The sequence below is a fragment of the Hipposideros armiger genome, unplaced genomic scaffold (genome assembly GCF_001890085.2).
Source record: "Hipposideros armiger isolate ML-2016 unplaced genomic scaffold, ASM189008v1 scaffold_1144, whole genome shotgun sequence".
Classification (NCBI taxonomy): Eukaryota; Metazoa; Chordata; class Mammalia; order Chiroptera; family Hipposideridae; genus Hipposideros; species Hipposideros armiger.
Genome location: NW_017732494.1, coordinates 113,257 through 134,506, shown reverse-complemented (window position 1 = coordinate 134,506; position 21,250 = coordinate 113,257). Strand labels below are relative to the sequence as shown.

Genomic DNA, 21,250 nt, shown 5'->3' with positions numbered 1-21,250 from the left:
TCCCCAGAGAAACATCAGTCAAGAGCCACCAGATTCTCCTTCAGAGTCTACGACTCAGCGGCTTTTGAGTCAGTGAGGAAAGAGAAGACAAGATGCAATGAGATGAACTTCATATACTCTTTAACACTTACCTTCTAGATCACCAGCTGCTATTTTATGCTTAATGTCTTTCTGTGACACCTGTTGGATGTTTTCCCTCTGCTGTTTAGTCTGCTGCATAGTGTGTGTTTTCCAGAGTTTCCGTAGCTCTTCTACCTCTGTCTCTGCAACCTGATTGTGCTCCTTTCCTTTTTTTCCTTTTTTGACAGCGTGCTGCTGCTTAAATTCTGTTGCTTCCCCACAAGGCACACTTTCTTTTTCATCCTGTTCTTGGTGTAGTGAATTCTCACTGAGAAGAAAATTCTGGTCTTCGTGACTTTTTACACTTACGCTTTCTTCTTTAGGGCCTGATGATTCTTGAAATTTATCTGTAGCCTGATCACTTTCTTTAGTGGCTGTTTCAAGATTATTTAAATCAGTTTTAAGAGAAAGGGCCCCAACTTCATTTGTAGGATGTCCAGAATCAGGTTTTAATGGATCAGATGAACTAGTAGACTCTGATACGGCTGTAGAACATTCTACTCCACTGTGATTGACAGTTTGCACAGACTCTGATGACGCACCAGATGATTTATCTTGTCGCAGCTCATCTGAAGAGACAAGCTCCTCCCGTATAGGAGAGAGTTCTGATTCTGTAAACACGTCTTCAGAAAGAGACTCCTCAGTGCTCCTAGGAGCAGTGCTGGCACTATCATTACCGGCATCGCGGATTCTTGAGTCTATTTCATCAGTGTTACCTCTTGTAATTTTCTTTAAATGGCAGAGGTCCCTTCCTGATAAGTGATCTATCTCTCTGTCAGTAAACAAAAGTTATTAGACTTTTTAAATTATAGTTCTTTATTTTCCACAAGCTTAACACTGAATTAATACTACTAAAAAGGATTTTCAAAAGGATGTAGCATACATCTCTTAACAGTATATCAAAATTTTTATTTATTCATATAGACCAAATAATAGTCAAGCTTTTGCATTAATTACTTAGTATCTGGGAAACATCAATGTGTGATTTCCTGAATTAATCTACCTGAGGAGAAGCTGATGATGTAAGTTTTGGGTAACACTATAATTCTAAACTAAAATTTATTCATTGATAAAATACATAAAATGAGCTTAGATACATTTTTGATTAAAATGTAAATGTCTTAATAAAGTAATACACTGATATTACACAGTCGTGCATACACACATTGTGCTTATTTAAATTTAAATAGATATTAAACTAAAACATATGGCTCAAATGCAAAGCCGAAAACCAACCTAAATAGAACTGAGACAAAACTACTTACAGGAATTCTTCAGGCTACCAACAACAGCTCTTAACAACATTTCTAAGAAAACATGTTCAGCTAAAGGGTTTAGATATCAGATTGTTGAACGATTTGTAATTACATATAGATTCCCATGTTCAATGGCATTGATATATATAAGCAGTAATGTTCAAAAGTTAGATAGTTTAAGTTCTCGAAAGAAGTAGTGCAAACATTTATGGCATGAAATATAAGTCAGCAATTTAAAATGACAGTTAAAAACAGTTTGTGATAAATGGAAATTGTATGAGTTCTTAGCAGAAAAACTATTAATGTTTATGCAAATTTGAAAATAAAAAAGACTGATAATTAAATCAAGGCAAAAATAATTGGCTGTCTCTGGATGGTGAAACTGAGTAATTCCTTCCCTTTTAATCTACCTTTTGGTATTTTTCCAATTTTCTATAATGAATATGCATAATTTTTATAAATAGGATAGGAAAATTTATTTTTAAAAAAGTATTAAGCTACATGAAATCCAATTCATTAGATGAAGTCCAATTCATATATCTGCCTCTGCTGCATTCCTTAAGAAACACAATCATCTAACCTGTTCTATTATAATAAATATGTAATAGTGCCATCTACTGGTGATCCCCTCAAACTGCAGCATATATAGGATCTTGGAACATGGCAAAAGTTTTGAGAAACTGTATCCTGTACATTTAGTAAGACCCTTAGGTCTTAGATCAAGTTAACAAACCTAACAGGATATATATTTAGATAACTGTAAACTTCAGAGTTAATATGCTGAAAGACTAAATATTTATTTATGCCAATGATGCTGCTACTGCTCAATATCATTCCAGAACACCTTTAAAATCAACTTCCCAAGCAATTTAAGTCAGGAAAAAAAAAATCAAATCTCACACCTAATTTTTGCCATACATGACATTACTCTGAAAAAAAAACCACTTGATTTATGATCTGTTGCAAATATTTTTAAATAAATTCATATGAGAGGGTTGAAAGATATTTCTTTCTGCAGAAATTTTTTTAAATGTTTGAATCAAATGTATGGTCTTTCCAGGTGATGCTCTGAATGACAAAACTGTGAACTGTAAGAGAAGGAGCCCTACAGCATCTTTGTAGAATAATTAAAGATCATTTAGCATAAAAGAAGCCGAAAGTATCATAATATAAATGGAAAAGCAGGGAAACGGAAAGTTAATCTCACCAATGACTGACAATATATACATACATATATAATCTTGTTTCTCATTTAATCTAACCTTCACTCCATCTTTGTCTCATCCCTCCACCAACTTCAATAGTTGGTATTTGCTGAAACTGACTTTCAATGGTATCTATAAAAATAACTGACACTAGAGGAAATCCTAGGAATTACCTGCACCTCTAAAGATGAGTTTACCAAGCCAAAATAGTATCTACTGAGTGGGAGGTAAAATGAAGACTTTTTGAATAAGGAATTTTATTCACCACACGTATCCGAACAACTGATGTAGTCTGGCTCAGAAACAAAAATAATGTGCTCTCCTTCTCCTTTATAAGTAGTTCTGTCCCACAAGGGTTAATTTTAAAACAGCCTTCATCATCCCTGTGGACTAATTCAGAGATATAAACCTCAGTATCAGTTACAGGGAAGCCAGCGTATAAACTGTTGACAGTCACATATGGAGGAATGGGAGAGTTCTTGTCTATTACCTATCAATTTTCTTCCTTTCTACTTTCCTTCCCAATTCTTTGTATACCTACCTTTTAGCTTCTCCTTTTATTTCTTATTCCTCCCTTTTCTCCCTGTGGCCATTTCTTTCTGTCATTCTCTCTGTGGTACTGACTGGTAGCCTCGCACCTATGTTATCTGCATCACAATCAGATAACCACACAACCCCTGACCAGTATATTCCAAAGTTAACCCTTAATATTTATGCAATTTGGGAGTATTCTCCCCCTATACTTTACTTCTAAGAGAGAAGAATGCAAACATGAATCAATAAATAAAAAACAAAGCTGCTCTGGCTATAGTCATTTGCTCATGTGGTCTCCCCAAATCCCACGCCTGACTGTTCAGGCTCTTCTAAGGAAAATTTGAAAGCCACCCTTGATTAGTTAATGTACCTTAAATTACTCATATAAATAATTCAGAATTCCAAATGCTATGTCTGAATACAAAGAACTGGTAAACAGTGTATTAAATGAGTACTATAGGTCACTTTGAAATATTTGGTTCTTTAACCAAATATACAATTACAAACCTAAAACAACTCCTAACTATTCTAGGTGCATTAAGAATAATCTTTTCAATACTACATATATTTTTGTTTCATTATGGAGAAAATGAAAAGCAGCTATAATAAAACTAACTAAAAGTACTTAAGAGTATTAGACTAGGGTCAACTATCCAGATGCATTAAAAATGCAAAGGAGTATAAATACCACTCTTACATGGGTAAGGATTCCTTTATTTTGCTATCCAAAATTTCTGTGTACATTGCAGCTGACATCACCTCTTCCATTGGACACATGATCCCATATTCCTCACAGCCATTCTCTTGAACCAAGGGGTCACTTTTATGTGGATCAAACATTATATTATTTGGTGTAACTAGCAGCACACCACTGACTGTGCCCTAAGATAGAAAAAGAAAATAATGTTTAATCTTTAAAGTTTTCATTTTCAAAAAGTATTGCAGCTATTTTTTACTAATATTCTTCTGATCTTAGGCCATCTACTATATATTCAAACACTAAGGTATTCTCATGAAAACATTTTTAATAAAGCCCAAATTTTCCCAGTAAATTCTCCTCTTTAGGAGAGCCAAAATACAAAGAATATTACATTTACCCTCAAACAATCAGGTCAGGTATTAAAATTTGCAGCCTCAGTAAAATACTGAGTTATATCAGCAGTGTTAACTTCAGTAACGTAAGAAGGAATTGAAAAGTCCTGCAAAGCATGAGCCACGTTTTACATTAATTTGTGTACTGCTTCCTGTGTTGTTCCCTCACTACAGGTATTAAATACAGTTTTATGTATATAAACCAGGTTTGTAATAAATAATGTTTATAATTCAATCCATTATAAAAGGGAAATAGTATAATTTCTTTAAAGTATCTTCTGAAATATCTGTTTCACTTGACTCTGCTACTAGCTAGCGATGTGAACTTGAGCAAGCAAAGCCTCGAGGCCTCAGTTCTTAATCTATAAAATTAGTTAGATTAGATGATCTCTAAGGTACACAGCAATTATTTTTAATTTAATCATGAAAAACTATAAAATTTAAATTGGTTTATACAAATAGTGATACAAATATGAAGAGGCCATCCCTCTTATTTTACAAACGAGCAAACTAAAGTCCATTGGAAGCCAACCCCGCTAATATTAGCTGATTTATTGAATGCTTTGTTATGTAGCATGCTTTATATTCATCATTGTTCATTTGATCATCACAATCAGCTCTGAGATGAGTATACAGATGAGGTAATTAAGGATGAAAAAGACTCGGCAACTTGTCCTAAATAATAAATAACATAGCTAATTAATAAGTGGTAGAACCAAGATTAAAACTCCAGGCAATTTGTGCTTTTAACTATAATCCCTCCACATTCAAGTAACAAACTATATAATCACTCCAACTCAAGTGCCAAATAGTCCTTAATTCATTTTTTTCCATTCCGCTATATTCTTTAAGTGTTAACAATGAAAAGCCAGACAGAATTCTAAAAATAAACCAAATAGTAACTTCAGAGTTGTCTTATCTTTTTCTGAAACTATTAAGGAAAAGAAGAACTTAAATCCTGTTTGATTTGGTATCACACCTTCCTTCCAAGTCCATATTCAACTCTGTGAATTTACCTTGTTTAACTTTAAGAACATAAAACTTAAGTTATGACAGACACTACCTGTAAAAATAATCAAGTAAAAAAAGAAAATCCTACCGAAATGGTCACCCAATCAATCACAAGTTGGAAAAAAGCTATTGCAGATTTTCAAGATAATAAAACTTGCTTATCTTTTACAGCAACTACATGCAATATGAGAGAAAAATATGTATGCATGCATATTGATGGAAAAAAGGAATCAATCTGAAATTCTGAATAGCATTTCTTTAAGTTCAGGCAAACCATGGACCACCTAAATAAGGCGTAACTTCAATATAAACCATAGCCTAATCATCTTTTGATCAATATTTTAAATAGATTCAAATACATCAGTTTGCATTCCTGGATCACATGCCAACTCAAGCCAATGAGAGATGGTGAAGTATGCTTTAGGAACATTTACATTGCCAGGGATAATGCAAAAAATAATCAAGAGTAGAGTATATACAATGTAAAAAAGGCCTTAATATATATCCCACATATTCAAGAATATAGAACAAACAGTGTGCATGGTTAAGTAGGGTTCATGAAGATACAAGAGACCCAGTTTGAACTTACAGAGATGAAAAATACACTGGATAGAATAGCAGATTAGACATGGCAGAAAAACATTAGTGACCATAAAGATGTAATGATTAGTAATTGTCCAAACAAAACGAGCAGAAAAAGCCCCCCAAAAATCAAAGTACCAGTGAGCTATGAGACACACGCCAAGCAGCCCAAAACATGCATAGATTTCCCAAAGAAGAAAAGAGAATGGAAGAGAAAAAGAAATTTGAAGAAATATGGCCAAAAAGTTTACAAATTTGATGAAAACTATACATCCACAAATGAACCTAAAGCAAAAGCAAAAAAAAAAGAAAAATACATCAAAGCATATCATACTCATAATCAAATTACTCAAAAAGAGTGATAAGGAGACCATCTTAAATGCAACCAAAGAAAAAATATATTTTGTACAGGGCACCAAATAAAAAAATAATAGATGATGTCTCTTCAGAAACAGTGCAAACCAGAAAACAGTGAAGTTCTGAAAGAAACATCTTTAAAATTCTGAAGGAAACGAAAACCCTGTCAACCTAAAATTATATGCTCAGTGAAAAGATCTTTCAAATACAAAGAAAATGCAAAAGATACAGGATAGAAAATAAGCTTATGAAAATATGCTCAATATCATAAGTCATTGGAAATGCAAATTAAAACGATGAGTTACTACTAAAGAACAATTAGCACAGCTAAAATTTACAACACTGACAATGAATGCTGGTGAGAATGTAGAGCAACAACAGCTCATTGACTGCTGGTAAGAACACAAAATGATACATCCACTTTGGAAGACATTTTGGTAGTTTCTTACAAAGCTAAACATACTCTTACCATTGATCTAGATCTAGCTGCTGCACTCCTTAGTATTTACCCAAATGGGGTAGAAACTTACATTTACACAAAACCTGTACATGAATGTTTATAGCAGCTGTATTCTTAAGTGCCCCAAACTTGGAAGCAACCTAGTTGCCCTTCAGTTGGTGAATGCATAAACTATCGTTCATCTACAGTGAATTATTATTCAGCAATAAAAAGAAATGAGCTGTCAAGCCATGAAAGACATGGAGGACTCTTAAATGAATATTGCTAAGTGAAGGAAGCCAATTTGAAATCATACAATCATACTGTAGAATTCTAACTACATGAACACTGAAAAAAGCAAAACTATTCAGACAGTAAAAAGATCAGTCGTTTCCAGGGGTTCAGCAGGAGAAATGGATGAAGAGGCAGAGCACTGATTAGGGCAATGAAACTATTCGATATGATACTATAATGGTGGATACATGTCATTATACATTTGTCAAAGCCCACAGGCTGTATAAACAGTGAATTCTAATGTAAGGTATAGAAACCCATTTTAACTATAAAGACATAGGCCAAAAGTAAAACAATGAAAAAAGGTAAACCATGTTAACACTGATCAAAAGGAATCTGAAGTGACTGTAAGCATACATTAAAATAGATTTCATCGCAAAGAATACTACTGAAAATAGAGGGTCTTTCATAATGAAACAAGTCAATTCATCAAGACAATGAAGAATCTTTTTATACCTAATGGCAGAGTTTCAAAATACACAAAACAAAAACTGAAAGAAATGAAAGAAGAAATAGACAAATACACATTTATAGTGAGGTATTTCAACATCCTTCTGTCAATAATTGATGGAACAAATAGAAAATCAGTAGGGACACAGAAGGACACTATCACTCAACTTGAATTGACATTTATAGACTAGTCCTCTCATAACAGCAGAATACACATCCTTTTCAAGTGCACATGTAACATTTATCAAGATATACCACATTCTGGACCATAAGTCTTAAATTAAGCCTTCAAAAAGTAATGTGTTCTCCAACCACATGGAATAATATTAGAAATCAGTAACAAAAGATATTTAGAGAAATCCCCAAATATTTAGAAACTAAAACACTCCTAAATATTCAATGGGCCAAAGAAGAAAGAGAAAGTATTCCAAACTAAATTGAAATAAAACTACAATGTATCAACATTGTGGATGCAGTTAAAGTAATATGTAGGGGGAATTTTATAGCACTAAAACACCGTATTTCAAATACTCATAATTTATGAGTTATGACTATAAAATAGTCATAATTCTGACTTTAAGTTGGAACCATGTTACAGTTACTTTCTAAGTTATACCTGGAGTTTATATTCTAACTGTATTACTTGACTATATTCCTTTTGCAGAATAGAATATTTTATTTAGTACAGCAAGGTGTTGTATATAAAACATAGATTCAAATTGGGTTTGAACTTGGGCCATGGTAAAGAAACCTTGGACTTATTAACCTTGTGAAGAGGGAATAGGACCACCTATTGCACAGAATTATTTTGAGTTGATAAAATAAATCACCAAAAACACAGTTTCTGGCATATAGTAGTTACTCAATAAATAGCAGTTATCTTCAAATTTGTGTTATATTAAATTTGCAAGAGTTAGAACTCCAAAGAGTGCTCAGAAGTGCTTTTAGAAATATTCTACCAACAGCAAATTAACTGTACCTTATTGTAGTAAATCTATTTATCTCCTATTGTCTTTAACAATTTGCAAGACAACCAGATTGTTAGTTATAAGCAAAATCCAGGCTGACTCAAACTAGTAATTCCAACAATATTTTAAAAAAATATTCGAGCATGTGCTGATGTTGGTGACTCAAATAGTAAATGCAATACTGTCATATTTTAGTAATGTAAAAAAGCATGATTAAAAGTTTTCTCTAAGGTAATATTACCTTGCCACTGGTAATATATTTGCAATTAATTTTTAGAAATTTCTCTGTAAATGCTTCTTCCTCCTCAGAAGTTGAAGATACAACTCGTGCAGGTCGAATACCAGTAAAAGTAGATGAGGGAGTTGCTTCTTTTGGGTGGACTACATCAGGATTCTTTAAAAAAATAAATAATGGCACTTTAGAAAACTGAATAAAAATAAGCACATCATTAAAGCCAAATGAGCAGCTTTCCTCAATTAGTATTCTTCCTTCTCATCACATTCTGGAGGTCAGCCCAAAATATCTTATGTAAAAAATATAGGTAAGAATGGCACTGTTTTCACATTCAGTAAAGATCTTTAACATAGCTTACACTTACATTTTTAATTATTTTTTAAATAGGGGATATATATATGAATCACATATTTGGAAAATGTTGAAAACGACATTTCCTGTATCCCCAACACCACACATACACATAACACACACATGCGCGTGTGCATACACGCAGACGCGCATTCAGTTGCTCCTGAATTAAACCACTGGTCCTAATAAGACCATTTAATATATCCCTCAGTGTTGGGAGCAGACAAAAAGTGGAGTACTTGTCTGTGATACCTAGGAATTGAGCACAACTCATTCACTGTAAGAGCCTTTTAAAATCTCAAGAATTTATCAGTATCATTTTACAAAGTATTGGGTTGTCAGAAAAGTCATGACACATTTTTGCAACAAAAAACATAGAAAAAATACATCATAACTTTTCCGACAATCCAATATTAATTAGTTAGCTCACAGGTTCTTAACTTTTCTGGTGTCATAGGCCATTCTGTCATGCCTTCCCAAAATGTTTTTTTGAATACTTAAAATATAGGTTTATAAAGTTATGCTGAAACACATTAAAAATTATATTATTTAACTGGAGATATATAGTAATATATGTTTCCTTATTAATACATTAAATAACAAGATCTACTGGTGACTCTGGTAATTATAATTTTCAAGTACAATAGATGGCTATAAAACAACATTTTGTGACATCAACAACAGTGCTAAAGAGACCTGACAATATCTGTGAGTTCTATTGGGGACAAAGTCACAGGTATGCCTGGTGCTACTCTATAGTTTGCTGCTTGTAGTGTTAATTGAAAAAAAAAGTTAGATTTCACTTAAAATGTTTTATATCCAAATTCACAGACTCCTCAGAAGTCATAGTTCCCCCCCAAAGTTCAATATTACATACAATGTAGAAAGACTAGGCAGATGTCTTTTATTCTTTGTTTTAAACACCTCCACAGAGGCATTTAATAAATTATGAGTAACTGCACACTGTCTTGTAGAATAGTTTTCATAACAGTAAGGTTCTTCAGAGTTTTGAGCTAAAATTAGACACTTAGTTACTAATAGGTACCTAACACCGATTTGTCTTTTGAAATAAGTCAGTCAGCCTCCTCTTCAAATACCATAGCCTTTTAGATACTGAAAAAAGCTATCAAATTTTATCATAACACTTTCTACTCTAATAAATGGATCTAATTCCTTAAACCTATATGAGGAAAGAATTTTTACACTTACTTTCTAAACTTCACATACCCCTCCCTAAAATGTAGGGCTGAATCCCTAGCACTTGGGCAGAAATTCAACAGATATTTTTGGAAAGAAGAACAGACCAGTGCAGAATACTGTACAACAACTATATTTAATATACTATGATTTATACTTTTTAAAAACCAAAAATGGAATTATGTTTTAACAGTTGAAAAACACTGTTCAATCATTAATATATATTAACAAAGTTCTCAATCTTTTCACTTTATGATGCAAATTAATAATTTTACACTTATCTTGCTGTCTCTAGTAGTTGCCATATCTAAGAGCTTTATATCATATATAAATTCATTTTGCATACATAATTGAATAAGAGACACTAATAATATTAATGAATATTTATGAATACTTGTTATATTTAAGTGTATTATATGGGCCATTTAATTTCAAATCACTCATATTAAGTATATACTACTACCTCATTTTTAAGGAAACATACACTTAGCCAATTTCTCTAACTCACCCAAGAATAAGGTGAAGCTGAGATGCAAAACCATGTTGTCAACACTTGAACTAGCAAGCTTGACCATACACCTTCCCTTTCAAGTATTCTTCTAAATAATTGATAAATATGTGAAGGGAAAAAAAAGCCAATGCAGAGCCATCAAAAGGTCTCCCGAAAGTAGGCACAAAGCTATCAAGAAATTATGTTTATAAAGCTGACAGCATTACCTACTATGTAACTGTATTATTCACCAAAACTATTATCTCGGTACATTGTCAAATGCCTTGCTTAAATGAATATATATCTCAGTGAACAACATGATCTCTGAGGTTCCCTCAAAGTCTCAATCTGTACAACTCAGTATCTATGGGAATCTCGATTAGTCAATATAATCCTGTTAAAAAGAATACATAGCTTAGCAAATGCTTGAAGTATAGCACAAAAGAGTATATTTCTTTTTTAAAAGATCAAAATTGTTCAGAGAAATCCTAATCCGACCTCATTATAACTTACATACATGTACATTAAGTATCAGTATCTCTAGGTAGTTGCTTTTGACTGCTATTTATAGATTCTGATGCTCAATGCTGTCATTTTGAAACTCGTTTGAATGCTTTTTGAAACTTCTTTGTGTAATTTTGTTTTGGTAACTAGGGGTGAAAAGGTCCTTAAAAATATAGAAGTATAAACATCTGTCTATTAGCCTCAATTATTGCCTCAAATGTTCAAGCGTGCAAAAGCAAAGCATCACCAGGACAAGCGATCCAAAAAGGTTGACTTATGGTCCTCTTTTATTGTACAATATAATTAAATATTGTAAAATATGATTTGTATAATATTATTATAAGTCATTACCATAAACTAATAGCAACTCCAAACTCTCCATTTCCCATATTGCCTTGGCTTCACTGAGTTTTTGTCCCTGTGTGATTGAAAATATGTAGCAATGTTGTCTGGTAATACATAGGTAAGACATATGAAGTTTGAGGAGGATAAACATACAGGCGAATAAATATGAACATTTATATTTATTTCATACAACATATATATTGTATATTTTAGAAGAAAATATTGACTTTTAAAGAACTGTATATTGTGCTGCTTCATTTAATCTCATAAATACGATGGGTGCCAATTACTGCCTATAAATTATGTTTAATCACCTCTGTCAGTATTTATATTCTACTTAAGACCAAGAATTTGAGGCTCTTCACACTAACACACAGAATAAAATAAGAAACAAATAAAAAATTAAGACATCAGTGTGAAGAAAAATAAAGTGCAATTGTACTCGTAAATGTTGTACTAGGAGCTTTGGATCTGGCTCTGAGCTTTTTAGCAACCAAGATAAAAAGCAAAGCAGGATCAATTTTTAAATTCTAATTATGAAAATGATGCTCTCATTCAGAATCTAGGAAGAAAACTCTCACCCTGTAATTTAACCATGTCTTACTTGCAATGTTACAGATACAGGGATTTCTTCTATAAAGAACTGCTTGCCTAAAATCAATATAAATACAAAGTTCTATTATAAGTCTATTTTTTTCACATACTAACCATAAAATTTTGTTCTGAGAATGTAAGACTAAGGTATGATTATAGCATCATCATTTAAAAGTACATATTAAAAAGTATAATTCCCTAATAAATTGCTGATATTTAAATTAAGTTTAAAAGCACCAAAGTTAAATTATATTATATAAAATATATATTTATGTATTATTTATATATTGGTATTTATATTATTTAACTTTATTATATGTAAATATAAGTTTATTATATAATAAAGCACACATATTTATATATTAAAATTTAGGTTTAAAAAGCATTAGTTAAAATTATAATTTATTATATATAACAGATAAAATATATTTTTATGTTATATACTTTAACGATTTTAAACTTATTTTTAGTTTAAATATATAATATATACATATAGAGAGAAAGGAAGAAAAGTAGGGAGAAGTGGGGGAGAGTTGTGTCTGTGACAAGCTTAAAGATGGCATATATGAGAACAATGCTTAAAGCATAACAATTATTTAATCTCTTCTAACTATCTTGGTATTTCTAACTAAAACTTTTTTTAACTTCTTACACGTCTGCTATTATTTGTAATTAATGTCTGATTTCAGGTATACAGACATACAACTTCAAGATGTCAATGAATTATGTGATTATTGTGATTAAAATAGAGGGAGGTTAATTTACCAGATTTGACAAATATTCTCAAGCTTCCCCAAAACACTGTAGGAGATTAACCTCACTCTTCTATATATCTTCTCATCTATAAGTGAGAAAGATATTCAATGAATGTCTTTTAAAAAAAGAAATCTCATTTGACCAGAGTTAGAAAACTTAATGTTCCCTTTTTTAGAAAATAAGGGAGATTAAATTCTGTAATTCTCTTGTAATTTCTAACAGGCAATGTTATGGGTTGATTGCACCATCCACGAAGATATATTGATGTCCTAATCCACAGTACCTCATAATGTGACCTTATTTGAAAATAAGGTTTTTACAGATGAAATTTGTTAAGCTGAGGTCATACAGGGCAGTAGGGCAGACTCTTAATCCAATATAACTGGTTTCCTCACTTGAAAAAAAGACCATCATATGAAGACAGAGATCCACAGAGAGAAGACAGCTATACGACTACAAAGGCAGAAACAGGAGTCATCTAACAAGCCAAAGGATGCCGAGGATTGCTGGAGAACACCCGACTCTAGAAGAGGCAAGGAAGGATTCTATCCCACAAGGAAAGGGGCATGGCTGGATTCCGGGCTTCTAGCTTCCAAAAACGTGAGATAAGTTTCCGGTTTAAACACAGCCATTTTGTGACCCTTTGATATGGCAGCCCTAGGAAACTAATACAGGGAACTAATAATTGTTTAAGTTATGTAAACAGAAGAAGAATAACATATTAAAAAGTCCAGAGAATCTTAAATATTGAAAGTAGAGTAGGAAATGGGGAAGCAATGCTTTTGTTTGCCTTTTAATCATTTTAAACAATACTTCTGAATTATCTGTTGTACTCTCATTTTTTGCTTTGGTCAAGCAGAAGCTTCCTATGTATTACTTCCAGATAGTTCTTTATTACAAACTTTCTAGTTTCTATGATTTATGGTATTTTCATTTTCGATTGTATGCCTCAGTCCCAGAAAACCCACACTGCTAGTCCGCCCCATTTCATCAGTCAGTCAGTTCAAAAAAGTGGTCAAGAACGTAATGCAGTCTGGAAACAGATGTCAGGGTTTAAATCCAGCTCTACCACTCATTAGCTTTGTGACCTTGTGTAAATTATTCATTCTCCTCTCTATGTCTTAGTTCCCCCCTCCCATTAATAAGTGCATGGTAAACCCTTTTTAAGTACTATAGTAACTGCAGCAGTATGGCCAATGCTTAAAGAAGCTTTTATAGTGTACCTAGGCTCTGTTGCTACTTCATATATTTTCTTCCTGTAAGACCTTCTAGGCTTTCCTTAGGATCTCAAAAAAGTATTGTTTTTCAAAATTACATTTGCTTACTACTGTGTATCCAATCCAATTGTTACCAGTACTCTGATTTTCTCATAACTTTTCAGATTTATTAGAGTATACTAAAGAGTGTTTTATATTAAAGAGACCATAACTATCTGCATATCCTATCACTCAGTGAAATACATTAATACAAGCATAAATAAAAACTATTTAAATGATTTCATTTTTCACCTTTAAACATTTTTTTCTAAATTTTATCCGAATTATGTCACACAGGTAGTTTTAGCCTAAAATCGCATTAGCATAATGAGTAAATTTAAGATGCAGAGAGGAGAAATCAAAGGAGGTAAACAAACAAACAAAAAAGGGTTCCTATTTATAAAAGGATGTTAGATTTAAAGATTATAAAAAGATAATGTGAAGTGGCAACTATGTCTACACTCACTTATAAGGATTAAATATTACTTATTTCTTTGAGTCCGATTACTTATTGAGCAATGGTAGTTCCTGAGGTATTAATTTCCAGCTATAAAGTGGTAATTAAGAACATGGGCTCTGGACCCAGACTACCTGGGTTGGAATCCTAACTCAGCTATTAGCTAACTGAGTAACCTTAGACACAAATTATTTAACCTCTCAACCCTTAGTTTCCTCACCTATAAAATAAATACTGTATTGGTCAGGTCTGGAAGAAACAGATGGCACATCAAACTGAGTGATTTTAAGAGTTTAATAATAATGGAACTATTTACAAAGGTATACAGTGTAAAATGAAAATCCATGAACAACTGAGGCTTAATTATCACCTGTAGACTTAAAGAGGTAAGGGAGCGAGAAGGATGCTTAAACCCAGAGACAGAGAGGGCTCTTTGGTAAGCCCTGACAAGAGATGAGGTGTGAAGAATGTAGTCATTCTGAGGTGACCTTGGAGGCGGGGAGCTAGGAGAATAAAGATGTCCCCCCTCCTCCCTCCTATCCTCTTCTGCCAATGCTCTCAAAAGACCAAAACCAACAGTAGCACAAGCTCTCTTGAGCTTCAGCACTCGCTTCTCTTTGATCACATACTTTCAATAAAGCCAGCTGGTAGGCAGATTCAAGGTAATGCTGAGGGACAGAAAAGGGCCCCACAGGTTCCCAGTTAGGCAAGATGCTACAGTCGAGGCTTTTCACAATTCTGCTTTAGGGTTTGAAACAAGCTAAATTAACCTAAGGCTACACTGCTCTCCTTTGGAACTCCCCCTTATGAGGACACCACTTTTTAAGTCACATAGAAAAATGGCATGGCCACATTGAGGAAGGTATTCTTGCATCAACTGGTCCAGCAATACCTATCATGAGAATCTCACTTCCATTTTCATCAACAAATATATTCCTTTCATGTGACTACATTCTAAAGTACAATGTTGGCGTATTTACACAAGATATCCAACTAATAATCATTTGAAAAAGACACCCCCCTCCCCACACACAAATGATTTGTTTTATTACTAGTGTGTCATTTGGTATACTAAATTTTCAGTGCAAACTGGAACAGAGAAGAAAAAGATGTCTCCTAAAGTCAGCAGAGTGACACAGAGGAATCTCCCACAGGAGTCAAGCCATTTAATGGAGGAATAGTCTTTTACATGTAAACATAATCATTAGGTCATTATGAAAATGGACAATTCTGATTAGCATTAATTTAGGCACAAAAATATAATTCTTTTCAGAGAGATTTTGTTCAAAATTTTTAAATAAAGTTTGGTTTCTTGAAATTCGTTTTTAAAATGTAACTTATACAGAATATTCATTCATTAAAAATGCTAAATTAATCCACTATTAATTACTTGGAGTTAATACTTAGACGAAAGACTAAGATGATAAATTATGTTTTAAAAGGCAGTGTGTCAAAAATAAACTCGAGTTCTAAGTACTATATAAATATTCATAGAAACTAAAATAAAAATCAAATTGAACATGGACTTATGATACTCTTGTATTTGTTAGGTAAAATTTCTTCCTTAGTTAAATTATTATATGGTATTTATAAGAGAGAGTTGCTGAATATCTTTGGACCAATACCACCACTAGTAAACCAATTTAAGCTGTCTCATTCAATAAGAACATTTCACTTCAGAAACTAGGATTTACACATTTAAGTAACAAGATAAAAGGTAAAATTTCGTTGTAACAATAGTCTAAATAGGATAAAAAAGCACAATTAGATATAACGCGGTGTGATAAAAAAATATGGTGAATGTTGCTGCTGAGTGCCATCCAATGGAAAGGCAGGGATCTTTGGGGAAGTGGTGCGTCAAACCTTAGTAACAGTGTGTGACAAGTTTCTACTTGTTTGATGCAGTCAGTCGGGTGTGAGCTACGGTGGAGAAGAAGCTTTGTTTTAAAGTGTGCCATTAATCATCCTCCATTATGACAACACTCTGTGTCACACATCACTTCTGGTATGTGGCAATTTCTGTCAAATAAAAACACTGCAGTGTGTCCTCAACCACCTTATTCACCGGATCTGGCACCGTGGAACTTCTGGCTCTTCCCCAAAGTCAAAATGATTCAGGACATGGAGGCAGCCACAACAGCGCAACTAGACACTCATGAAAGAGGATTTCCAGAACTGCTTCAGAAAGTGGGATGATGGGATAAGTGTGTTTGAAGTGAGGGGGAGTATACTGAGGGGGATGAATGGCAATGTGTCTTTTACTATAATAATTTTTTTTATGTAACGATTCACCATATTGTTTGATTACACCTTGTCCATAACAGTGAGATTTCTTTATAGCAATCTTTGAAACGTAGGGACACTTACAGTGGTCTTATCAAATTCAGCCTCAGATGATGTTGATGACAGGGGGCTTATGGGGCTTAGAGATGGAGAGCTCTCAACACTGGAGACATATTCAGGATCAGGAACATATAAAACCTGAAGTAAAGATTCACACAAACTGAACTATTAATAATCAGATGGTGTTTATATCAGCAAGTACCATTAACAATGATCTTCAGCAGTAAAAAGAAAAAAGAAAAATCTTCAGATTAAAAGAATATTTATTACCATTAATAAAAAAAAAAAAATTCAATTCAATGTAGCAAAGTTTGATAATACGTACTGTCAGGAATAGGATGGGGAAACAATAAATCTTATATAATGTGGGAGTTCTTCCTAAAGGACAATTTGGCAATAGCTAACAAAATTTAAAATGCACATATCCTTTAATGCAACAATGTTACTTGTAGGACTCTATAGAAGTATTTGCGTATAAAGAAAAAGAAATACGTACAAAAGTATTTCCTACAATATTTACAACAGCAAAAGAGTAGAGACAGTCTAAAGCTTATTGTGCATAAACTAAAATATATCAATACAGTGCAACACTACACACACGAAAAGTCTGAGATTGAGCTGTGCTTATCTAAAACATTTTCCAAAACCAAAGTTAAATTTAAAGAAAAGGCTAAAATATTTCTGGAAGGGGATAGAAATTGGTAACAGTGACTGCTTCTGGAAAATGCAACTAGAAGTCTGAGATAGGATAACTCACCTTTAAAGATGTCTGAATTTTTTATTATGTACATGTACTGCTTTGAATATTTTAAAAAGTGCTTTTAAACTATATTTGAAAACACAATTCACAATTATGTGCAATGTGTATGAAGAAAAATTTGTGACAATTTTCTCTTCTGCAGCAAATATGATTTGTTCAAAGCATGAATAAAAGTATTCTTAAATTTCCTATATTATTAGCTCTGCTGCAATGAATACTTTCTGTCTTGCTACTTAATGCTTCCATACAAAGGCATTAAAAAAAAAGATACCTGTCCAGTAACAACTGCTCGGGAGAATAACTTATTTAATTGAACAAGTTCGTTTGGCGTTGTATCAAATTTCAGGGCTATACTGTTCAACGAATCCCTTGATTCAACCTGTTTAAAAGAAGAAATAAATGATTTTAATCTATTAAAACAGAAAAACTGAACTATGAGGCTTAATGGTCATTAATATGTTTACGAACCAATCTTACATTTGATTAAAAAGTAGTGTTTCCATCTCTGGAGACAGGATAACTTGAGAAATTTTGTAATTTGTTAGCAAGTGGTCTCAACTGGTTATGACACAGAGTATACGGCTTTATCATAATACATCACAATTACATGTGAGCCTCTATGAGTTGAAACAATTTCAAAATATAAAATTTACAAAACACAAACAAGTGATTTTTATTTTACAAAGATTTTAAAACAACATACTATTTATTCCTTTAAATAGTTCCTAAAACATGTAACTTCTAGAAACATACTAATTTTATGTTAGCGAAGTACATGCCTGCCTGTTTTAAACTTAAATTGCTATTTCTAATGATCTTTATGTAGATTCTGTCATTTAGATGTATAAATTAGAAAACATATTTGAACCAAAGTTGAACAATCTCTTTCTGAATCATTAGTATATTTTAATGATCATATTTACATAAATTTTAAATCACAGGAGTTTGCCAATAATCCTGAAAGAAAAAGTCATTTTATCAGTCAACATATTCCTTTGGAGTCCTCTACACATAAGGCATTATGAGAGTTCTCTAACAAACGAAATTAAGTGCAACTAAGTGGCTTTAGTGCATGAGAAATTTACAATCTAATTGCAAAAATAAGATATAAAAGGTTATATAAATGAAACAATGAATGTAACAGAAGTTGAGTATAAATAGAGCACTACATTTGCTCCAAATTATTCAGGAAAAACTTTATAGAAAAGATTTAAAGCAAGATATGGAAGAAGGGATGGGAATTTGAGAAACAGAAGGGAAAGAACATTCAAAGTGAAGAGTTTAGAAATGATACATTTGGAGACAGATAAGTATAAAACACATTTGTGGGGTACTGTCTCTTCCTCCTAAATCATCCATAGTACAATCACGCATTCAGGATTTTAGGAAAGTGAGTGACTAGAGTTAAATTTCAAAAAAAGGATGAGATTAAACGGGCATTTAGAATTAGGCACAGAAGACTTTTAAAGTCAAGACGAGTTGATATGTATGTGGGTGTAAAAAACATATATATATATATATATATATATATATATATGGTTTTGTAAAACCAAATCTATGCCAAATACATGGATTAATAATCTAGTTCCACCTTTTCCTTTGTGCAACCCTCCTTATCTATGTAATGAGATGATATATTACTTACCTTACTGAGATAATTATATGTAAAAGGTCTCTGTAAACAAATGTTATTTTGCAGTAACATCTAAGTTTACAAAGAACTTTTACATTAATTATCATACAGTTTACCCTCACAATGATCCCATTAAATGAGGTGATAAAGACAATAAAAAACACTAATAGTTATAAAACAAGGAAGTTCTTTCTGTCGCCCGAGTAGCATCTTAGATTAGTGCTAACAGGTCTAGGATTAATAAAACAAGAGAAAGTTGCATAAAAACCAGTGTAATACTACTGCAGTAGATAAAATTTAAGGTAATAAAAATGTAAAAAAAAAGAGATTAAGGTATAAGATTTTCAGTAAGACTCCAGAGACGATAGCTCATGGATTGAATGAGATTGTGATGATGGTGGTAGTAGTAGTAGGTCAGGGGGACAAATGTTAGTGAGCAACTGATGCTCAGTCCTAAAATTCCAACCTGAATGAAGAAAAGACTAAAGGAAATGGAAATGAGAAAATTGAGCATGGGGCAAGCATGGAGAAAAAATTATTGTAGTAAGAGTTTTGCTAGAATTTGTTAAATATGAAGTGATAGTAGGAAATGCAACTATCTACTAAGATAGGAATAGTAAAAAGTTTAGGTCTCACTCCACCTAGTTTATGAGTATACAGTAAAGTTTTTCAGCTCTCCAAGTAGTAAGAATGTAAATGGAAAAGTGAAAAGAAACAAGGGACCACTCACATTTGGAATTAAGTAGAGTAGAACAGCCAGCAAAGGAGATGGAAGATACAGTCAAAATGATAGCAAGAACAGGGCAATGAAGCATAATGACAGCAAAAGGTAGTAAAATTAGTTTCAAGAATAAATACAGAAAAGGAGAAGAGGATATAATCAAAGAAATAATGGCTGACAATTTCCCAGAATTTATGAATGACATAATTCCTTAGACTGAAGAAACACAAAAAACAAGATAAATAAAAATCTGTCTGAAACTGACTGCAGAAGTGTAAAGACAAGGAAACTTCAAAAACTAAACAAAAAGAAAAACCAAAAAACAGAAACAAAGACTATCTAGAAATTAACAAAAATAAAAAGGCAATAGAGGGACATAAGACAATGGATTACTATTCAAAGTGCTGACAGAAAATTACAGTCCACCTGATAATCTATAGGCAGCTCAACCGCCAGGAATGAGTGCACAATAAAGACTTTTCAGACACTGCATGATTATCCATTCACAGATCCTCACTCAAAGAAGGCTCCTTCAGGTGAAAGTATGGGAATATTAAATTAACAAGGAAGAAGATAATGTATAGCATTTTCAAGGTCTACTTCTGATTCCTACTGAAAGTGAATTTATAATTAAAAACAGTATATATGTGTATATATGTGTATATAAATACACATAACGCGTTATTTTAACTTTAAAGCCATCTAAAGTACAAGATTAATTTATATTATATTTAGGTGGTCTGGAAATACATTTAAGCTAGATCATAAGTATTTTAGAGTAAACCAATTCTGAGAGTACACTGACATATTGTTTTATTTTAAAAGAAATATAGGGATATATTTTCTTCCTAAATACAAAAATTATATTATATACATATTCTATATAAAGATGTTTTATGACGGTTATAAAAATTATAAGAATAGAATATAAGACAGTAATATCTTAGTTTTACAATTACATTTGTTTCTTTCTTTTAGGATTTGTCATAGGGAATAAACAAAGAGTTAAGGAATTAATTCTAAAAACATTAAACAAAGACCTGCTAGAGGGTGTTTTATAACTTTTCTGGTCAATACGTGAGCATATCCCAAAGGTCATTTATAACATTAAGAAAAAATAATAATTTCAGGGCCAGCCGAGTGGCGCGATGGTTAAGAACTAGCTTGGGATGCCAGAGGACCCCGGTTCGGATCCCACATATGAGGGCTAGTGACACTGCCCTCCACAGCTAAGATGCTGAACAACAGCTCAACCTGGAGCTGGGCTGCTGTGAGTCACCGGCGATGGCATAGGCTGCAG

At 32.7% G+C, this 21,250-nt stretch overlaps 1 protein-coding gene across 1 annotated transcript in view; it reads right to left on the bottom strand.

Annotated features, from left to right (window-relative positions):
* Nucleotides 1–21,250, bottom strand: part of OXR1 (oxidation resistance 1) — a 93,581-nt gene that overhangs the window by 53,438 nt on the left and 18,893 nt on the right. The window contains exons 3-7 of the mRNA XM_019632448.1: nucleotides 17,868–17,975; nucleotides 16,861–16,974; nucleotides 8,550–8,702; nucleotides 3,813–3,997; nucleotides 132–892 (exon numbers count right to left, since the gene is read on the bottom strand). Of these exons, the coding sequence (XP_019487993.1) occupies nucleotides 132–892; nucleotides 3,813–3,997; nucleotides 8,550–8,702; nucleotides 16,861–16,974; nucleotides 17,868–17,975 (1,321 nt within the window). The remainder of the gene's footprint in view (nucleotides 1–131; nucleotides 893–3,812; nucleotides 3,998–8,549; nucleotides 8,703–16,860; nucleotides 16,975–17,867; nucleotides 17,976–21,250) is intronic.